Here is a 19,912-nt window from a genome sequence, read left to right as displayed (position 1 = left end):
ATGCACTTTCAAATGAGTAATTAGGTTTGTGGTATTGCAAGATTTCACTTTCTCCCCTCGGGAAATAATAGCAGCACAAACGTTGCATATGGCCTTTTTTGTTATCTTCCTTTTGAAACTTCAAAATATATCCACACAGCAGACATTGTGGGCTAGGTTAGGAATGCTGTGTTGCACGTGTAGCTCTGTATTTTTCCTGGCGTCATTATGCCAGCTACCTACGTTATACAGGTATGCACGTCAGCTTTGACATCGGTTTTGCACATCGGCGTTAAACTATACATGGAGCCGACTTTGGCATTTTTTGCTAATATCGTCCAATTCCGATATGCTTATCGATATATCGTGCATCCCTAGTTTGGACCATGACAGTTTGTTGTTGTGGACACCAAGGGACTTGAAGCTCTCAACCTGCTCCGCTACAACCCCGTCGATGAGAATGTGCTCTGTCCTCCTTTTCCTGTAGTCCACAATCATCTCCTTTGTCTTGATCACGTTGAGGGAGTGGTTGTCCTGGCACCACACGGCCAGGTCTCTGACCTCCCTTACGGTCCCCTAACCAATTGTAAAACGGCAGCTACCACCTCCGGCGCCGTTATATCCTACATGCGACAGACTGAACACACGCTCGCCTCATTAGTGAAGCGATATGGCAGGCGAGCCAGCTGCAATGTGATTTTAACATTTTGTGGGGGAAAACCCTGTTTTTAGTTTGGCATCCTTAACATTCAGAAAAATCCCTATTTCGTGTAAACGTTCACACGCCCAACACACTGTATACCTTTACACATCTAGAGGGAGTTGATCTAACGATTACCCATGTAGCCTACAGGCTACTAACACAGGAATACAAGGGGTTGTTTTTGACAGCAGTTCAATGCTGACCTGGATCAAGCCCAAAGCTTTTAGGAGGATCTGCTGTCTGAGTTTCAGACTGGGGGAGTAGCCTATGGCCTAGTAATCTTTTTGTCTGAGTATTGGTGTCTGTATTAAATAAAGAGCGCAGAAGGGACGTGTCAGTCATCGCCATGCGGAAACTGTGCTACTCGCATTTTTATATTTTATTTGAATCCACAAATCACAACACAGTCGCCAGATTCAAGCATTTCAAAGGAGATATCTGGACACTTATGGATACAGATAGCATTTTCCATACAACTAGGCTGCCTATGGTAGACACACTTGTTAAAAAAAGGAAAAAAAACAACAACATAAAAACACTGAAGTAAAAAAACTAGTTTCTAGCACTTTCAGTTCCCTATACAGTCCGTGACAACCAACATGGCCTCAGACTACAGATCATTGCATTACAAATGTCAAAAGGCATGTGGCCAGTACTTGCTACTCAGAGGTATAAAGTTACCTTTGCTTGTTAGGTAGCACATTTTTAGTTTTTCTGGTTTGCAATGCTTGACTTGGCAGAACCCTAGTTTCCTCTTTCTGCTCTCCTCTTTTTCTTCCTGTTTCCAATTGGCCAGGCCTATTTTTGGCTGGTTGACATTGATCTTCCCCTAATTTACTGCTCTGGCATGTGCCTATTTGAAAGGAGTTGGAGGACGACGAGAGACTTGGTCAGTTGTTTACAGCTTTGCAGGCCACGGGGAGTGTTTCTGACCGGCGGTAGGCCGGCCCACGCTTGTTTAGAATCAGATAGCGAGGACTCTGCTGTACAGTATGCACAAACACTGGAAATCTGTTAGACCTTTTACACCCCGTAGGACTCTTGTTCACTTGATCCATGTACAAAACGTCTCACTGACCGCTAGCTCGTTTGAATAATTGACGTACTTGTGGGGGCCTGGTTCATCTAGCCCTTCTAGGAGAGCAGGCACACAGGCTTTATCGCAAAGTGCACTACTTTTAAACCGGGCCCACTGGGCTTAGAAGTAGTGCAACATCTAGGGAATAGGGTGCCATTTTAGATGCAGGCACTCATGGCCAGTAAATGTAGTTTGGTTGGTGCGAGCTCCACTCCAGTCTCCAGACAATGCTGGATCTGCTCTGTGGTTAGGCCGCCCTCCTCTTCCCTGTAATCTATAGGGCCGTGTCTCCTCTTAGGGCTTGGCGGTGGACTTTGTAGGAGGGCTCTGGGGTATTCGTTACATCCTGAGATGTCATTTGACTGGCTGTGGGCTAGCACTGCCATATGTAGTCAGACCCACGCTGAGTGGTAGTGTCGAGATGCAGACTTGAAGTATAGGGGAAAAGCGCTCACGTCAGCATTCCCCCCCCCCAACGAGGGAGCAGAAGGGAAAATCAAATTTTTTGCTAATCCTCTAATAGTCTTAACTAGCTATTGCACCTGTGGGCTGAAAGGCTGGTAAGTGTGTGTGTGTGTGTGTGTGTGTGTGCGCCTGTCAATGTGTGGCTTGTGGTGTGATCAGTCTCCATAATAAATTGAGATTAGTGGGTTGCCCTGGTGTTGTAAGGGCAGAGGCCTTTAAGTCTTCTGTGTGCACACGCTACCGTGTGCCTGCTAAACAGTTGTGCGTCAACACTTTTAACATATGGAAGTGGGCCAACTATGCTTGGGGTAGTCCTGGTAGTAAGACGATGTGACCAGCATAAAATGCATTTTAGCTCTTCTCCTGGTCTGTTATTGTAGCTCAAAGGTGTTTTTAGACTTTTTTTTTTTTTAGGCACGTTTTGGTTCGCATATGTTGTGTCAGTGTGGACTTGCCTCTGTAAATCACCTTATTAAGCTATGTAGTGTGAGCAGCCAAGAGGGCTTCTAACAGCTGGTAACGTCCCACACCGCCTGAGCATGCTCTGCTGTTTGAGCTGACATGTTGATGGTAGAACTGGAGAGATTAATGCACTATCATTGAAACCATTGGCTTGTCATTATCACTAGAATGCAACCCCCCCCCCCTAAAATAGGGCAAAGGCTCGACACTGTTGACAAAGAAAGGTATAGGCCTAGTCTAAAGCTGGACTATTTACTATTAACCTCTCTGGTATCAGTGAGGTTAATGGCGTCCCACCTCGACGCTAGCGTCCCACCTCGACAACAGCCAGTGAAATTGCAGGGCGCCAAATTCAAACAGAAATCCCATAATTAAAATTCCTCAAACATACAAATATTATACACCATTTTAAAGATAAACTTCTTGTTAATCCAACCACCGTGTCCGATTTCAAAGAGGCTTTATGGCGAAAGCACACCATGCAATTATGTTAGGACAGCGCCTAGCCACAAGAAACCATAGACATTTTCCAACCAAGGAAAGGACTCACAAAAGTCAGAAATAGCGATTTAAATGAATCACTAACCTTTGATCTTCATCTGGTGGCACTCCCAGGACTCCATGTTACACAATAAATGTTCGTTTTGTTCAATAAAGTCCCTCTTTATGTCCAAAACCCCGTTTTGTTGGTGCGTTTAGTTCAGTAATCCAAAGGCACAAAGCGCACTCTCAACATCCAGACAAAGTTAAAAACAAAGTACAATAAAAGTTCGTAGAAAAATGTCAAACGATGTTTAAAATCAATCCTCAGGTTGTTTTTGTCATAAATAATCAAAAATATTTCAACCGGACAAAAGCTTCATCAATAGAAAAGGAGAAACAAGATAGGCGCGCTCCCGATCACGCGCTGGACTCTTGTCTGGAAATTCACTCTCCACTCATTGAAAGTGCTGTATCTCCCTAATTTTTCAGAGTAAAAGCCTGAAACAATGCCTAAAGACTGGCCACATGTAGAAGAAGCCATAGAGATCGTGAACTGCATCCTAAGTCTTTGTATGGTGGATAGGCTTTCAATGGAAAAACAGCCTTTCAAAATAATAGTACTTCCTGGATGGATTTTCCTCAGGTTTTCACCTGCCATATCAGTTCTGTTATACTCAGACATTATTTTAACCGTTTTGGAAACTTTGGAGTGTTTTCTATCCAAATCTACCAATTATATGCATATCCTAGCTTCTGGGCCTGAGTAGCAGGCAGTTTAATTTGGGCACGCTTTTCATCCAAAATTCCGAATGCTGCCCCCTACCCTAGTGAAGTTAAGAACTTTTTATGGTCCTAAGCAGTTTGGTTAGTAAAACTCTTCAACTCTGTAGGGCCCCATACGATCATAAAGTTGATGTAAACATTGCGTCATTTTCTAGAAGCGGCAATCAGCAGTTTAAACGATAACAAAGATCTCCCTGCCACTGTTTGACTAAAGGCAGATGGATGGGTTTGGAGAAATGGAACCACTCTCAAATGTATAGACTGGGCTATTGACGCAAGGACTAGTTTTTATCATGTTTTGAGACTATACAGTGTTTGTTTATGAATATTGGAGTACAACAAGCATATGTTTTGGATTCTGATGGGATAGGACAGTTCAACTAAGCTCATGAGGCATTTATAGGGTATATTCGTCAAGAATCAATGGTTGCACGTAATTAATTTAGAAGTCACAAAATTGATGGACTTCAGATAGCCCCTTTTTTTTCTTTCTTTTTTTCTCTTTTTTTAAGCTACAGCACACATATAGACAAAGGCACATTTTTCCATGGCAGAACAGTGTCTGATGTGAAGAACTTTGGTTGTTGGTTTAAAGGCGCAATATGCACAAATCACTCCGCCATTTCCATTCATGGGCGGTGTACTGGCGTATTTGGAAATGACCACGAGATGTTTTTTCAATACAGTTTAAACTATTGTTTGAAGTTTTTCTATACATCATATTTGTAGCTACTTTTGAAACACCTGCAGTCAACTAGGAGATAAGATCGCATTCTTCAGTTCACCTGTCACGTTATTTTACATGAAGCTTACTGTAGTTCCCCAAAACAGTTGAGCTATTCGCGTGTTAATTTGCCAATAGCACAATGGGAGAAAGCGGGAGCAGATGAGTCCAGCTGTGTATTGACGGGTGGGCCAGTAATCAAAGTCACTGCTTCAAATCCCCGAGCCGACTAGGTGAAAAATCTGATGTGCTCTTGAGCAAGGAACTTTACTTTTATTGCTCCTGTAAGTCGCTTTGGATAAGAGCATCTGCCTAATGACTAAAATGTACATTTTACCGAGTTAGTTCATATGAGGAATAAATTGATTGGGCCCTAATCTAGGGATTTCACATGACTTGGGATACAGATATGCATCTGTTGGTCACAGATACCTTTAAAAAAAAAATGGGCCTAAGGATCTCGTCACGGTATTTTTGAGCATTCAAATTGATAAAATGCTGCTGTTCGTTGTCCGTAGCTTACGCCTGCCAATACCATAACCTCACTGCCTCCATGGGGCTCTCTGTTCACAATGCTGACATCAGCAAACCGCTCGCCCACACGACGCCATACACATGGTCTGCGGTTGTAAGGCCGTTGGAGGCAGTTTACGGTGGAGAAATTAACATTCAATTATCTGGCGACAGCTCTAGTAGACATCGTGCAGTCAGCATGCCAATTGCACGCTTCCTCAACTTGAGACATCTGTGGCTTTGTTGTGACTAGTGATGCACTGATATGACATTTTTGGCTGATATCCGATATTTTCCTTGCCAAAAAAAAGGGAAACGATATTTAAAATTTTAGCAACCTTTTTTTAAGCATTTTAGTACAGTTAAATAGTTAACACGCGCACATGGATGCAGCGGTATAAGGCACTGCAGCTCAGTGCAAGAGGCGTCACTACAGTCTCTGGTTTGAATCCAGGCTGTATCACATCCGGCTGTGATTGGGAGTTCCGTACGGCGGCGCACAATTGGCCCAGCGTCATCCGTGCCGTCATTGTAAATAAAGATTTGTTCTTCACTTGTAAATGTCCGAACTTACCACATGACAAGCTTATACAGTTGAAGTCGGAAGTTTACATGCACCTTAGCCAACTACATTTAAACTCAGTTTTTCACAATTCCTGACATTTAATCCCAGTAAAAATTCCTGTTTTAGGTCAGTTAGGATCACCACTTTCTTAAAAAAAAAGGTGAAATGTCAGAATAATAGTAGAGCGATATATTTCAGCTTAATTCTTTCATCACATTACCAGTGGGTCAGAAGTTTACATGCACTCAATTAGTATTTGGAAGCTTTGCATTTTAAATTGTTTAACTTGGGTCAAACATTTCGGGTAGCCTTCCACAAGCTTCCCACAATAAGTTGGGTGAATTTTGGCCCATTCCTCCTGACAGAGCTGGTGTAACTGAGTCAGGTTTGTAGGCCTCCTTGCTCGCACATGCTTTTTCACTTCTGCCCAAAAATGTTCTATGGGATTGAGGTCAGGGCTTTGTGATGGCCACTCAAATACCTTGACTTTGTTGTCCTTAAGCCATTTTGCCACAACTTTGGAAGTATGCTTGGGGTCATTGTCCATTTGGAAGATCCATTTTTGACCAAGCTTTAACTTCCTGACTGATGTCTTGATGTTGCTTCAATATATCCACATAATTTTCCTTCCTCTTGATGCCATCTATTTTGTGAAGTGCACCAGTCCCTCCTGCAGCAAAGCACCCCCACAGCATGATGCTGCCACCACAGGGCTTCACAGTTGGGATGATGTTCTTCGGCTTGCAAGCCTCCCCCTTTTTCCTCCAAACATAACGATGGTCGTTATGGCCAAACAGTTCTAATTTTGTTTCATCAGACCAGAGGACATTTCTCCAAAAAGTATGATCATTGTCCCCATGTGCAGTTGCAAACCGTAGTCTGGCTTTTTTATGGTGGTTTTGGAGCAGTGGCTTCTTCCTTGCTGAGCAGCCTTTCAGGTTATGTTGATATAGGGCTTGTTTTACTGTGGATATAGATACTTTTGTAACTGTTTCCTCCAGCATCTTCACAAGGTCCTTTGCTGTTGTTCTGGGATTGATTTGCACTTTTCGCACCCAAAGTATGTTCATCTCTAGGAGATAGAACGCGTCTGCTTCCTGAGCGGTATGATGGCTGCATGGTCCTGTGGTGTTTGTACTATTATTTGTACAGATGAATGTGGTACCTTCAGGCATTTGGAAATTGCTCCCAAGGATGAACCAGACTTGTGGATGTCTACAATTTTTCTTTTCTGAGGTCTTGGCTGATTTTCTTTTGAGTTTTCCATGATGTCAGGCAAAGAGGCACTGAGTTTGAAGGTAGGCCTTGAAATACATCTATAGGTTCACCTCCATTAGGCTAATTGACATCATTTGAGTCAATCAGAAGCTTCTAAAGCCTTGACATCATTTGCAGGAATTTTCCAAGCTGTTTTAAAGGCACAGTCAACTTAATGTATGAAAACTTCTGACCCACTGGAATTGTGATACAGTGAAATAATCTCTGTCTAAACCATTGTTGGAAAAATGAGTTGTGTAATGCATAAAGTAGATGCCAAAACTATAGTTTGTTAACAAGAAATGTGTGGACTGGTTCAAAAATGAGTTTTAATGACTCCAACACAAGTGGATGTAAACTTCCGACTTCAACTGTATGTATACCGTTGAACTAGATTGGCTATCTTTGTAATTAGTTTTTTCTTTTGCTCTTGTTAGCATGTTTAGCTAGCAGCCCCCGTGGGAACTAAAACTCACATTTCTGAGCATGGTGTTTGCAACGCCAGGGTTGTGGGTTCGATTCCCACGGGGGACCAGTACGGAGAAAAAAATGTATGCATTCACTACTGTAAGTCGCTCTGGATAAGAGCGTCTGCTAAATGACTAAAATGTAAGCTATGCAGATAGGATACGGCAGTCACTCTAAACTACCAGTTGCCTTGCAAGGCGCTCCTAACTCAAAGCAAAATGCATTTAGTACCATGTGAGCCTGTGTCTACTGGACAGTTTTGGCATGATAATAGGCTAGATTTTCATGTGACCATTGAATGAAAGCGATTCGCTTAGTTATCACTTGTATGAAGATAACTGTGAAGTTATCTGCAATTTTTATAGATGTTGTAGACATTATTCTAAGGATAACAGCAGTCCTGTCCATAAAAAGCCACCAGTCTCAATATACACTAGACATTTTCCATGGTGCCAAAATAACAAATTCTCTCATACCTGCAAGTCATTCTTACAGCTATGTTATCTGTAAGGGAAATTAGTGTCTTTGAACATCCTCCAAGCCCTTGGAAAGTTATGCATATTTTCCTTGATTTTACTGGCTCTCTGTAATCCTTTAACCTGTTGGGTCTAGGGGGCAGCATTTGCACGTCTGGATAAAAAAAATGTACCCGATTTAATCTGGTTACTAATCCTACCCAGTAACTAGAATATGCATATACTTATTATATATGGATAGAAAACACTCTAAAGTTTCCAAAACTGTTTGAATGGTGTCTGTGAGTATAACAGAACTCATTTGGCAGGCAAAACCCTGAGACATTTTCTGACAGGAAGTGGATACCTGATGTGTTGTATTGACTTTAAACCTATGCCATTGAAAAACACAGGGGTTTAGGAATATTTTGGCACTTCCTATTGCTTCCACTAGATGTCACCAGCCTTTACAAAGTGTTTTGAGTCTTCTGGAGGGAGATCTGACCGAACAAGAGCCATGGAACGGTGATGTCCCATTAGACACCTGGCGCGCTAGTTCATGTTGGGTACCCTCGTTCCAATACGTTATAAAAGAGTATGCATTCGTCCACCTTGAATATTATTCATGTTCTGGTTAAAAAGGCCCTAATGATTTATGCTATACAACGTTTGACATGTTTGAACGAACGGAAATATATTTTTTCCCCTCGTTCATGACGAGAAGTCCGGCTGGCTTACATCATGTGCTAACGAGACGGAGATTTTTGGACATAAATGATGAGCTTTTTTGAACAAAACTACATTCGTTATGGACCTGTGATACCTGGAAGTGACATCTGATGAAGAGAATCAAAGGTAATGGATTATTTACATGGTATTTTCGATTTTAGATCTCCCCAACATGACGTCTAGTCTGTATCGCAACGCGTATTTTTCTGGGCGCAGTGCTCAGATTATTGCAAAGTGTGATTTCCCAGTAAGGTTATTTTTAAATCTGGCAAGTTGATTGCGTTCAAGAGATGTAAATCTATAATTCTTTAAATGACAATATAATATTTTACCAATGTTTTCTAATTTTAATTATTTAATTTCTGACGCTGACTTGACTGCCGGTTATTGGAGGGAAACGATTTCCTCAACATCAATGCCATAGTAAAACGCTGTTTTTGGATGTAAATATGAACTTGATAGAACTAAAAATGCATGCATTGTCTAACATAATGTCCTAGGAGTGTCATCTGATGGAGATTGTAAAAGGTTAGTGCATCATTTTAGCTGGTTTTATGGTTTTGGTGACCCTGTCTTTGACTTGACAAAACATTACACACAACTCTTGTAAATGTACTGTCCTAACATACTCTAAATTTATGCTTTCGCCGTAAAACCTTTTTGAAATCGTAAAACGTGGTTAGATTAAGGAGATGTTTATCTTTCAAATGGTGTAACATAGTTGTATTTTTGAAAAATTTGAATTTTGACATTTATTTGGATTCAAATTTGCCGCTCTTGAAATGCACCTGCTGTTGATGGAGTTCACCACGGGTGGCACGCTAGCGTCCCACCTAGCCCCAAGAGGTTAACCTCTCTGGGGTATGTGGGACACACTATTCAACAGCCAGTGAAATAGCAGGGCGCCAAATTCAAAATGACAAAAATCTCATAATTCAAATTTCTCAAACATACAACTATTATATCCCATTTTAAAGATAAGATTCTCATTAATCCAGCCACTCTGTCCAATTTCAAAAAGGCTTTACGGCGAAAGCGTAATATTAGATTATGTTAGGACAGCACGTAAACAAGAAACCACACAGCCATTTTCCAAGCAAGGAGAGGCGTCACAAAAACCAGAAATACAGCTAAAATTAATCACTAACCTTTGATCTTCAGATGGCACTCATAGGACTTCATGTTACACAATACATGTATGTTTTGCTCGATAAAGTTCATATTTATATCCAAAAACCCAATTTTTACATTGGCGCATGATGTTCAGAAAATGTATTGCCTCAAATTTCCGGTGAATGAGCACATCAATTTACAAAAAATACTCATCATAAACGTTGATGAACTTTACAACAGTTATTGAAAGAATTACAGATACACTTCTCCTTAATGCAACCGCTGTGTCATTTCAAAATGGCTTTACGGCGAAAGCACATTTTTCAATATTCTGAGTACAGAGCTCAGCCATCAAAGCAAGCTATACAGTTACCCGCCAAGTTCTGGAGTCAAAAAAAGTCCGAAATAGTAATATAAATCTTCACTTACCTTTGCTGATCTTCGTCGGAATGCACTCCCAGGATTCCCACTTCGTTTTGTTCGCGCGTTCAGTTGAGTTATCCAAATGTGCCATGCTCGCGCATTTTGTTGAGACGAAGTCCAAAAAGTTATACTACAGTTTGTAGAAACATGTCAAACGATGTATAGCATCAATCTTTAGGATGTTTTTATCATGCATCTTCGATAATATTCCAACCGGACAAATCCTTTGTCTTCAGAAAGGAAAAAGAAAGCACCTCGCGCTGACGGCCACGCGCATGAATGATCAATGGCACTCAGCCAGACACCTGGTTGAAATGACTGTCATTCCCTTCCAGGTCACAGTAGAAGCCTGTAACAACGTTCTAAAGACTGTTGACATCTAGTGGAAGCCTTAGGAACTGCAAAATGACCCCTAAGTCACTGTAGTTTGAATAGGGAATCAATTAAAAAAACTACAAGCCTCAGATTTCCAACTTCATGGTTGGATTTTTCTCAGGGTTTTGCCTGCCATATGAGTTCTGTTATACTCAGACATCATTCAAAAGTGTTTTCTATCCAAATCTACCAATAATATACATATCCTACCTTCTGAGTCTGAGTAGCAGGCAGTTTAATTTGGGCACGCGTTTCATCCGGACATCAAAATACTCCCCCCTACCCTAGAGAAGTTAATTATTATAATCTCATGATTGTGACTGGACACGCTTCTCATACTTGGGGATTGTGTAATTTGTAGTTGAAGTGCTGGCAGTTGACATGTTTCCACAGACCTCCAACTTGAATATCCATCCCCATAACTTGCAACTTAACAATGTAGGATACACAAGCAAATCCATACCTCGTGTTGTCAGAGGTGCATTCTGCAGTCTTTGTCCCCCTGTGGCCACTAGAAGAACTGCAAACATTGTTTAATAAAAAATAAAACAACTATGCAGACATGTATTTAAGCCAACCAGGGTGTGGTCCTGTTATTAATATTTACATGAAATTGATTAAACTCACACTGCCTGTCCTTGTATCCAATCGCAGGGGTGTTATCCTTTGATGACGATGTGGATATGGACCATCCCTATTGCGATGAGGACGAGGCAGCGCTCGAGGCGGAGGTGAACGGCAACTGGACGCCACAGGAGAAGGCGCTCCACGAGGCGCGGCTCAAGGCCAAGGCCAAGCGGCGTGTGCGCAAATCGTCATCCCGCAGCGAGTCGCTCTCAGAGTCGCTGTCGGGTGAACTGGCCGACGGCGACTCCCACAGCCCCAAGGGCAAGGTGCCCGTCCCCAACGACCGCAAGTCCAGGACAGGCAAGGGCCGGGGCCTGCCTAAGAAAGGTCTGTGCTATGCTAATAATGGCTGAGATAGATGGAAGTCATCTACTCTGTAAGCGCTGGTGGTCTAGTACCAGGTTTGTTCTGGGGCCATAAGTTTTTGTTTAGGATTGAAGTCTGGTAAACTGATCATAGAGCAGTGCTTATGGCTGAGGTAATCTCCCTGGGTTCACAAAACCTTCTATTCTAAACATGTCTCTCGTGCTAACTGACTAGCTCTGATGTGGTCTTTACACTACAGGTGGCGCAGGGGGTAAAGGTGTATGGGGAGCAGCAGGTATGGTGTACGAGGTAGAGGAACCAGACGTCAAGGACCCCAACTACGACGAGATTGCACAGGTAAGAGGGGGCACGGGTGAGGTATGCGTGTGTAAAGGACATGAGCTCTCTCCTTCCCCAACCTATACAACAGAGCCTCTGCACACACCCCTCTCTTCTCCTGTACACCAGTGTCCCCACGATCCCTGTCCCAAACTGTTACTACAAAGACAACAGTTGCTTAGATGAGGGGGCCAGGGTTGAGTTCTTTCTGTAGTTGTTTTGCGCCGAGCTCTGTTTTTGGACTAGTTTTGTTCAGAAGTGGCTAATCGTCACAAAGCCGCAGATGTGTTGGATCATACCACTTTATGGGTTGTGGAAAATAAACATGCTTATGGTGACTGCTGGGATTGGTGGTGAATGCAGGGGCCACATGCTCCCAGACAAGCAGATATTGTCCATACAAAGTCCACAACTGGGTCATGCTCATCAGGACACATTTTGTAACTGAAAACTAAAACCAGCATTTCTTATTGGACAGATGATACCTCCCCATTAGGTCTTCGTTTCGGACTGCTTTCTTCCTTTTCGTGCCGACTGAACACAACCCTGCTGTCAACATCCATCGCCATAATTATGACTTGCTTAATGAGTCGTACATCCTCTTGTATCTTTTTGAATGGGATCAGAATAGACCATTTATTTGTATTCTTTTCTGGGTGAAATATCTTCCATTTAATCATGAAGGTAGGCTTGTTCTGTCATAGGCCTTTTATGACAGTCATTTCTTATATTCCACCATACACCTTAGGAATGATCTATGATGGCAAGGGTTTATTTTTATTTATACTTTTTTTTTTACTTTAAACCACAGTATTAGTTAAACGTGGATGTCGAAGGTGTTCTTTGCTATTCTGTGTAGTGAGAAAGTGCCTCCAAGGCTATTCCTCGAGAGAGAAACCTAAAAGAAACAGTACTGGAGCAGTAGGTCCGTGGTAGCAGGTAACTAGGACAGAGTTGGCGACACTGGATACCGGCCCACTTGACCTCTAAAAGCATATAGCCCGATGGGCCTGGCCCTGGTCAAAAGTAGTGCACTATATAGGGAATAGGGTGCCATTTGGGATGTCCCGTGCTCTTGGAGAACACATGCCTGTCTCCAGTATATCCCAGTAGTGGTGTGTCTGGGATCCCTACTAGCTAGGTGGTTTGTGTGGTAAGGGTCACATGGGTCCTGTTTCAAAACTTGAAAGTATGCATCCATCCTCCTCCCTTCCTGGAAGTGAAGTTAAATGGTGTAATCAAATTCAATCAAGTAAGATCAATGGTTTCTTTAAGGAAGGGAGTTGCAGGACAATACCAGAACAGGTCATTGGTGTAGTCTGAACATTTTTGGTTGTTCTTAAAGGACAAGCATACTTCTGAAACCTGGAGGGAAAACCGGAAAGTGAGTCAAGTCAGTGCGTTGGGTAATTGCTGAAACCCCGACTGTATATGTCGGCAGCACTTGGCACAGAACTGCTATCCTGCTGTTACTTTTGCCATATCCCGGCCATTCAGCCTAAATATGATGGCAGTTATTGACCCCTGCTCTACCTTAAAGGCCCAGTACAGTCAAATGTGATTTTCCTGTGTTTTATATACATTTCCACAATAGGTTGGAATAATACCGTGAAATTGTAAAAATAAATATGATTATCCCCTTTTTTAGCAAAAACATTGTTTGAAAAGACCACCAGAAATTTCTGCCTGTTTTGGTGGGAGTTTAGTTTTGACCTTCCATGGTGATATCACTATGTGGTAAATTAGTTAATAGACCAATAAGAAAGGGTTCCAAATCTAATTTTCCATTTTCCCCTCCCCACTCAAACCACTCTGACAGACCTAGCAAAACTCTTGCTTGAGAAATTGCTCTTTGCTAAGAAGCTATTTATTTTTGACAATTAAACTATCACAGTAAGGTACTTAATTGTTACCCAGAAATTATTTGATTTTGAGATTTAAAAAAAATGGCTGCATTGGACTTTTTAACAAATGCACCAGTAGCATTTCAGATTACAGCCTAATCCTGCCTAATGAGCGGGCCGGGTGTGTTGATGTTATTAGATTGCTATTCCTGACCTATGTCTGTGGTTTCATTTTAAAGGGAGACACCGTGTATGCCACTGTTGTTCCAGAGCTGGACGAGAGGGAACTGGAGAAGACCGTCAACCCCATCGTACAGGAGTACTTTGAGCACGGGGACACAAAAGAAGTCCAGGTAAGTGTTTTGAGGTTGGATGGAGGGTTGGTTATTTGAGAAGGCCTTTAGGTGGTGGTGCGTCTTTTTTATTTTTCTGTTTTGTCTCAAAACCATGCAGGGTCTCGACATATCATTTTACTTCACGTTAACTGTCTTTGTGTGCGTGTTTCTCTGTGTACACCCTACCCCCTCTTCCACTCCCAGATGCTGCTGAGGGAGCTGAACCTGGGCCACCACAAGTACGAGTTCTCCAGCCTGGCTGTGTCCCTGTCTTTGGAGGGGAAGGCCAGCCACCGGGAGCTCACCTCCAGACTGCTCCGTGACCTAGTCGGCAAGGAGCTCTCGGAGTCCGACATGGCCCGCGCCTTCGACAAGATCCTCAAAGAGCTGCCCGACCTTATGCTGGACACGCCAGAGGCTCCACAGGTAACGGATGGGGGAAGGACTTGTTAGAAAAATACATTGGCTACATCACAAATGGCACCTTATTCCCTATTTAGCACACTACTTTTGACAAGGGACCGTGGATCTCTGGTCTGAAGTAGTGCACTATATAAGGAATAAATAGGGTGCCATTTGGAATCATTGTACATTTTCTTTCAGACAAATGATAATTTGTCATGCTGCTTTAAACCCAACCCCCTTTTTAATTTAAAGAGAATAACCGATCATCCACTCTAGGTTTTACCTTTTTTAACTCTCTCAAACTCTACAGATGCTGGGACAGTTTATTGCCCGAGCCATCGCGGACCACGCTCTACCGATGGCATTCCTGGACCGCTACAAAGGCAAGGTGGACTGCGACCACGCTAGGTGAGCAAGGGATAGGATAATAAAAAAAGATGGACATTGATTGGTGGAGGGGTGATTTTAAATTCAAGTAACTTTTTCAGTCCTTAGAATACTTTTTAGGGCTAAAGCAGTGCTTCAGACTGGCACAGACAGTAAATGGACAGCAACATTAGAGACAATGATATGAGTCATGTGCAAAAGGCAGGGAGAATTAGTTAATGTTGGTAATTTAGGGTGAGGAGAATTCAGATGAAGTTGCCCCTGTCAGTTTTGCTCACTATCAGTATTCTCTAAGGATTAAGGAAGAAACTGATCTTAGATCTGTTGCCAACAAGGAACATGGTGGAAAAGCCCACTTCACATCAAAGCAGCCTGAAGTGGTTACATATCTCTGTTGCTGATATCGTCAGTTAATCGCTCAACAACCGCCTGATGAGGGGCCAGGGTAAATGTTGGCGTCTTCTCACCATGGATGCGTTGTCATTCTCCAAGCAACTGATTGATCCCCTTCCCGAACTGATGACGACCCTTATTTGGTTTCACCTAATGTTTGGAATCTCCCATTTTCTGTTTTTAAAGATGTACTACTCCAACCTGAGAATGTGAATTCCAATGCAAATTATACTGTTATATTTATTCTGATGAGTTGGGGAAAGGCCATTTTGTAGTTAACCTGCTGTTACCTGACATTTCCTTCTTTTTTTTTTTTTTTTTTTTTATATACCCTATCTTACTAGGCAATTTTATTCAGAAAGTCATTTTGTTGTGAATTCATGTGACCATGTTCAATATCTAGCTGTGACTTGACACATTCCCCTTTTCTCATTGCATCTCTCTGTGGTTGTGGTCATGGCTGTTGCGGTTATTCCCTTCCCCACAGAGCTGCGTTGGACCGCGCGGCGGTGCTCCTCTCCATGAAGAGGGAGATGGTGCGGCTAGACAACGTGTGGGGTGTGGGCGGTGGCCTCAGACCTGTCAAACACCTCGTCAAAGAGGTAAGAGGCAGTCTCTGCCAAGTAGGCGGGACCTGGCGCCCCGCCCGCCAATCATCACATGCCTGTGTTGTGTCATTGTGTGACTTAGCAAAACATTCCAGTTATACAAGCAACCTCCCATTCCGGATGTTCTCTCTGCATGCATGAAATGTGATGTGTTGTTGGAAGTGACAGCAACACATCACATCACAGTGACTGCAAAACATCACAGTGTCTCACCTAATGAGAATCAAATATGGATAAATGGCAACAGACCTGGGTTCTGTTAATATTATTTGAACCCAGGTCTGAATGGCAATTCAACAAAACCTATATTCAGCTAACACCCATCCTATCAGAGCTAGAAACATGCAAAACCAATCAAAGGAGAGCTTTGTTATATTTCTCTGCAGCCTTCCATTGTGGGTCAACTGTATTTACACACAGTGGAGATGACCTTTTTTGTTCCCTCCACCTGAACCCAGACTCTCAGTGCAGAGAGATGGGCGCTGTCTGGTTGTTTCCCAAAATGGCACCCTATAAAGTAGTGCACTAAATGGGGAATAGGGTGCCGTTTGGGACATCGCATGCCTGTCTGGATCTGTACTCGTGTGTTATGTAAACACAACAAGGTGGAGAGAAGTTCATGCTGGGAAAAGAGCCGTGGGGAGCCCTGCCAGGCCGGTGTCAGCACAACGCTGTCCCTCAGCGCTTGGCTCTGACTGCAAAGCCTGGAACAAAGAGGCCGATGCTCACACTTACAGGGACACGCGCGTAGGGACACATGCGTGCATGTATGTACGTAAACCGATGCACAGGGACGCACGCACACACACACCTGAGTGCAGGTTTTCAAGTCATGAGAGGTTGTGTGTGTGTATTCTAGAGTGGTCAGGAGTCTTTGCTCCCTGAACTAAAGGGATCATTTGGCACCCTCGTGTGTGAATGTGCACGGTTGCACACAAGCTTGTGACGATGTAGCAGAGCAAGAGTATTGTGTAACCCACCGTACGTTAGTCTCTGTAGCCTGCAGACTCCCGACCAGGTTTGATTTCCTGCCTGTCCTTGCTGGGCCTCAGGCCCTGATCGAGTGGGTCTACACTGGGCTACAGAGGGCACACACCGCCTGCCAGAACAGGAGCTCCTAGTGTGCGTCCCAAATGGCACCTTATCGCCTGTATACTGCACTACTTATGACCAGAGCCCAATGGGTCCTGGTCAAAAGTAGTGCACTACATAGGGTCATTAGGGAAACAGATTTAGCCTCCTCTGGGTTTGATCAAATCACTCTGCCAGAGACGACATCTGAAGTCAGAGTATGGGTGTTAAGAGCAATTTGAATAGCAGTATCCCCCAGGGCGTTTTCACATTTGGTACTGTGGTGAGGTTCCCTGGAGTGTTCTTTCACAAGACCTGGAAATAACCGTTTCAGGGTGTGAGTTGACAACATGCTCCAAGAACCGGCTCATACAGGGATATACGTGACAAGTGCCCTTATTCCCCTGCTGTCACTTTTGTATAGTGCTTTTGGCCGTGCATAGTTATCAGAATTGAATACAGGGGGGTGTGTGTGCACAGTATCTTTGTAAACAAAGCTGCCTGTGACTACTGCACAAACATTAAGCTAGGGTTGATTGAATACTTAACCATCGCACACACAAACCGACTAAGACTAATAAGTCAGTGCTGTGAGCGACTAGGAGACTAGTGGCGTCCTCCAGATCAACTTGTTTTATCCCAAATGGCACCCTATTTCCTTAATAGTGCACTACTTTTAACCAGAGCCCATAAGTAGTGCACTTTAAAAGGAATAGGGTCAGGGTGCCATTTGGGGCACAGCCCGTCTGTCTAGCTTCTCTTAATCTGGGCTTTAGGAAGGCTGCCTATTATCCCCCCACCGGCCATGCCCTTATTCTCACCACTTTAACACTGTCTGTCAGCGGACTGGATTGGTATGGTTTGGCAGTACCGTGCTCACTGCTCAGGGGTGAAGCCTTGGTCACGCTAGGGTCATCGCACGCGTCAGCGAGGTCGTGCACCAGTTAAACCCCCCCAGCGGCGGCAACCACTGGAACCCTGCCCCCATTTCACTGCTTCACCATGGAGAGGGGTAGTCGGCAGTGTGCCTGCTCCAGCTGAGGGATGTTTGGGAGGTGCTAGGGGTTCTCTCCTCCAGCGCATTCCATAGGAGATTGTTTACAGCTGGGGCTGTAGAAACAGAACCAGTCCCTGACAAAATAAAATAAAAAAAACCTTGGTTGACTGAGTCTCTGGTCAAAAGAACAATCTATTGGTTAAAATGCATTTTTTCATATATAGACACATCCTGTGTTTTAATCAAATGTACTATATGCACTGAGCTTGTCTGATGCTTTAAGTGCACTGTTTTGATTAAATAACACACAGATAACTAGAGGGAGTCCGACCACAAGTGATTTGATTGTACCGGGCTCAGGCTTTCTGTGCAAAAAAAAGACTGACCCATTGTCTCTCTCTCCTCCCTGCTGCAGCGACCGCCACAGAACATCAAGTGTTTATCGCACTGTCCATGTTGCTGAACCGGCAAAATAATTACAGCCATTTCTGACAAAGGTTCTGTTGCCGAAATCATTTGTTTAGGATGGTTTACGCTAATTATTCAAGGGTCGTTTTGTTATTTTAAAACTAAAATGCTTGATTGCATTTCAAATCATGAATCAAATGTATTTATAAAGCCCCTTTTACATCAGCAAATGTCAGTGCTTCTACACCTGCATTGCTTGCTGTTTGGTGTTTTAGGCTGGGTTTCTGTACAGCACTTTGTGACATCAGCTGATGTAAGGGCTTTATAATTACATTTGATTGCTGTAGAAGTACGGGGGCTAGGAAAAACTCCCTAGAAAGGCAGGAACCTAGGAAGAAACCAGGCTCTGAAGGGTGGCCAGGCATCATGTTGCGGTATCCCGGGTAGAGATTATAAGAGTACATGGCCATTAAGGCATTCAAGATGTTCATAGATTACCAGCAGGGGTCAAATAATAATAATCACAGGGTTTGTAGAGGGTGCAACAGGTCAGTATCTCAGGAGTAAATGTCAGTTGGCTTTTCATAACCGAGCATTCAGAGGTCTAGACAGCAGGAGAGGGAGAGTTGAAAACAGCAGGTCCCGGGACAAGGTAGCTCATCCGGTGAACAGGTCAGGGTTCCATAGCCGCAGGCAGAACAGTTGAAACTGGAGCAGCAGCACAACCAGGTGGACTGGGGACAGCCAGGAGTCATCAGGCCAGGTAGTCCTGAGGCATGGTCCTAGAACTCAGGTCCTCCGGGATGGGAGGGAGGGAGCATACTTCAATTCACACAGGACACCAGATGAGACCGGAGAATTATACCAGATAAAACACTGACCCTAGCCCACCGGCACAGACTATTGCAGCATAGATACTGGAGGCTGCATAGATATAACCCCAGACAGGGCCAACCAGGCGGGATATTACCCCACCCACTATATACAGCCCCCACACCACTAGAGGGATATCAGACAACCAACGTACTACCCTGAGACAAGGCTGACAATAGCCGACGAGGAGCTCCTCCACCGCACGACCCCGAGGGGGTGCAAAACTGGACATGAAGATCATGTCAGTGACTCAACCCACTCAAGTGACGCACCCCTCCTAGGGACGGCATGGAAGAGCGCCAGTGACCCAGCCCCCGTAATAGGGTCCGATGCAGAGAATCCCAGTGAAGAGGGGGGAGCCGGCCAGGCAGAGACAGCAAAGGCGGTTCATCGCTCCAGTGCCTTGCCGTTCACCTTTGCACTCCTGGGCCAGACAACACTCAATCATAGGACCTACTGAAGAGATGAGTCTTCAATAAACACTTAAAGGTTAAGACCGAGTCTGCGTCTCACATGAATAGACAGACCATTCCATTTCTATGGAATGGTCTGTCTATTCATGTGAGAGACGCAGACTCTGTCTCAACCTTTGTGTTTATTGAAGACTCATCTCTTCAGTAGGTCCTATGATTGAGTGTTGTTTTCTAAGCTGTTTGCTTAGAAATTCTAGGTACAATAAGAAGGCCTGCGTCTTATGACTGTAGGTATGTACGGCAGCGACCTCTATCCAACGCAGGAGAAAAT

At 43.7% G+C, this 19,912-nt stretch overlaps 1 protein-coding gene across 2 annotated transcripts in view; it reads left to right on the top strand.

Annotated features, from left to right (window-relative positions):
* LOC106609974 (programmed cell death protein 4) overlaps positions 1-19,912 on the top strand; it is a 41,111-nt gene that overhangs the window by 13,078 nt on the left and 8,121 nt on the right. Inside the window, exons 1-7 of one of the 2 annotated variants that reach the window (XM_014209057.2) lie at positions 2,298-2,320; positions 11,230-11,529; positions 11,768-11,865; positions 13,931-14,044; positions 14,231-14,452; positions 14,742-14,839; positions 15,699-15,813. In XM_014209057.2, the coding sequence (XP_014064532.1) occupies positions 11,259-11,529; positions 11,768-11,865; positions 13,931-14,044; positions 14,231-14,452; positions 14,742-14,839; positions 15,699-15,813 (918 nt within the window). In that variant the 5' untranslated portion in view covers positions 2,298-2,320; positions 11,230-11,258. Of the gene's footprint in view, positions 1-2,297; positions 2,321-11,229; positions 11,530-11,767; positions 11,866-13,930; positions 14,045-14,230; positions 14,453-14,741; positions 14,840-15,698; positions 15,814-19,912 lie in introns of those variants that run through there. The other variant, XM_014209056.2, reaches the window with a different exon arrangement.

This window comes from Salmo salar, chromosome ssa08 (genome assembly GCF_905237065.1).
Source record: "Salmo salar chromosome ssa08, Ssal_v3.1, whole genome shotgun sequence".
Classification (NCBI taxonomy): domain Eukaryota; kingdom Metazoa; phylum Chordata; class Actinopteri; order Salmoniformes; family Salmonidae; genus Salmo; species Salmo salar.
Note: the sequence above shows the minus strand (reverse complement) of the source record. Positions and strands in the feature narration are given on the sequence as shown.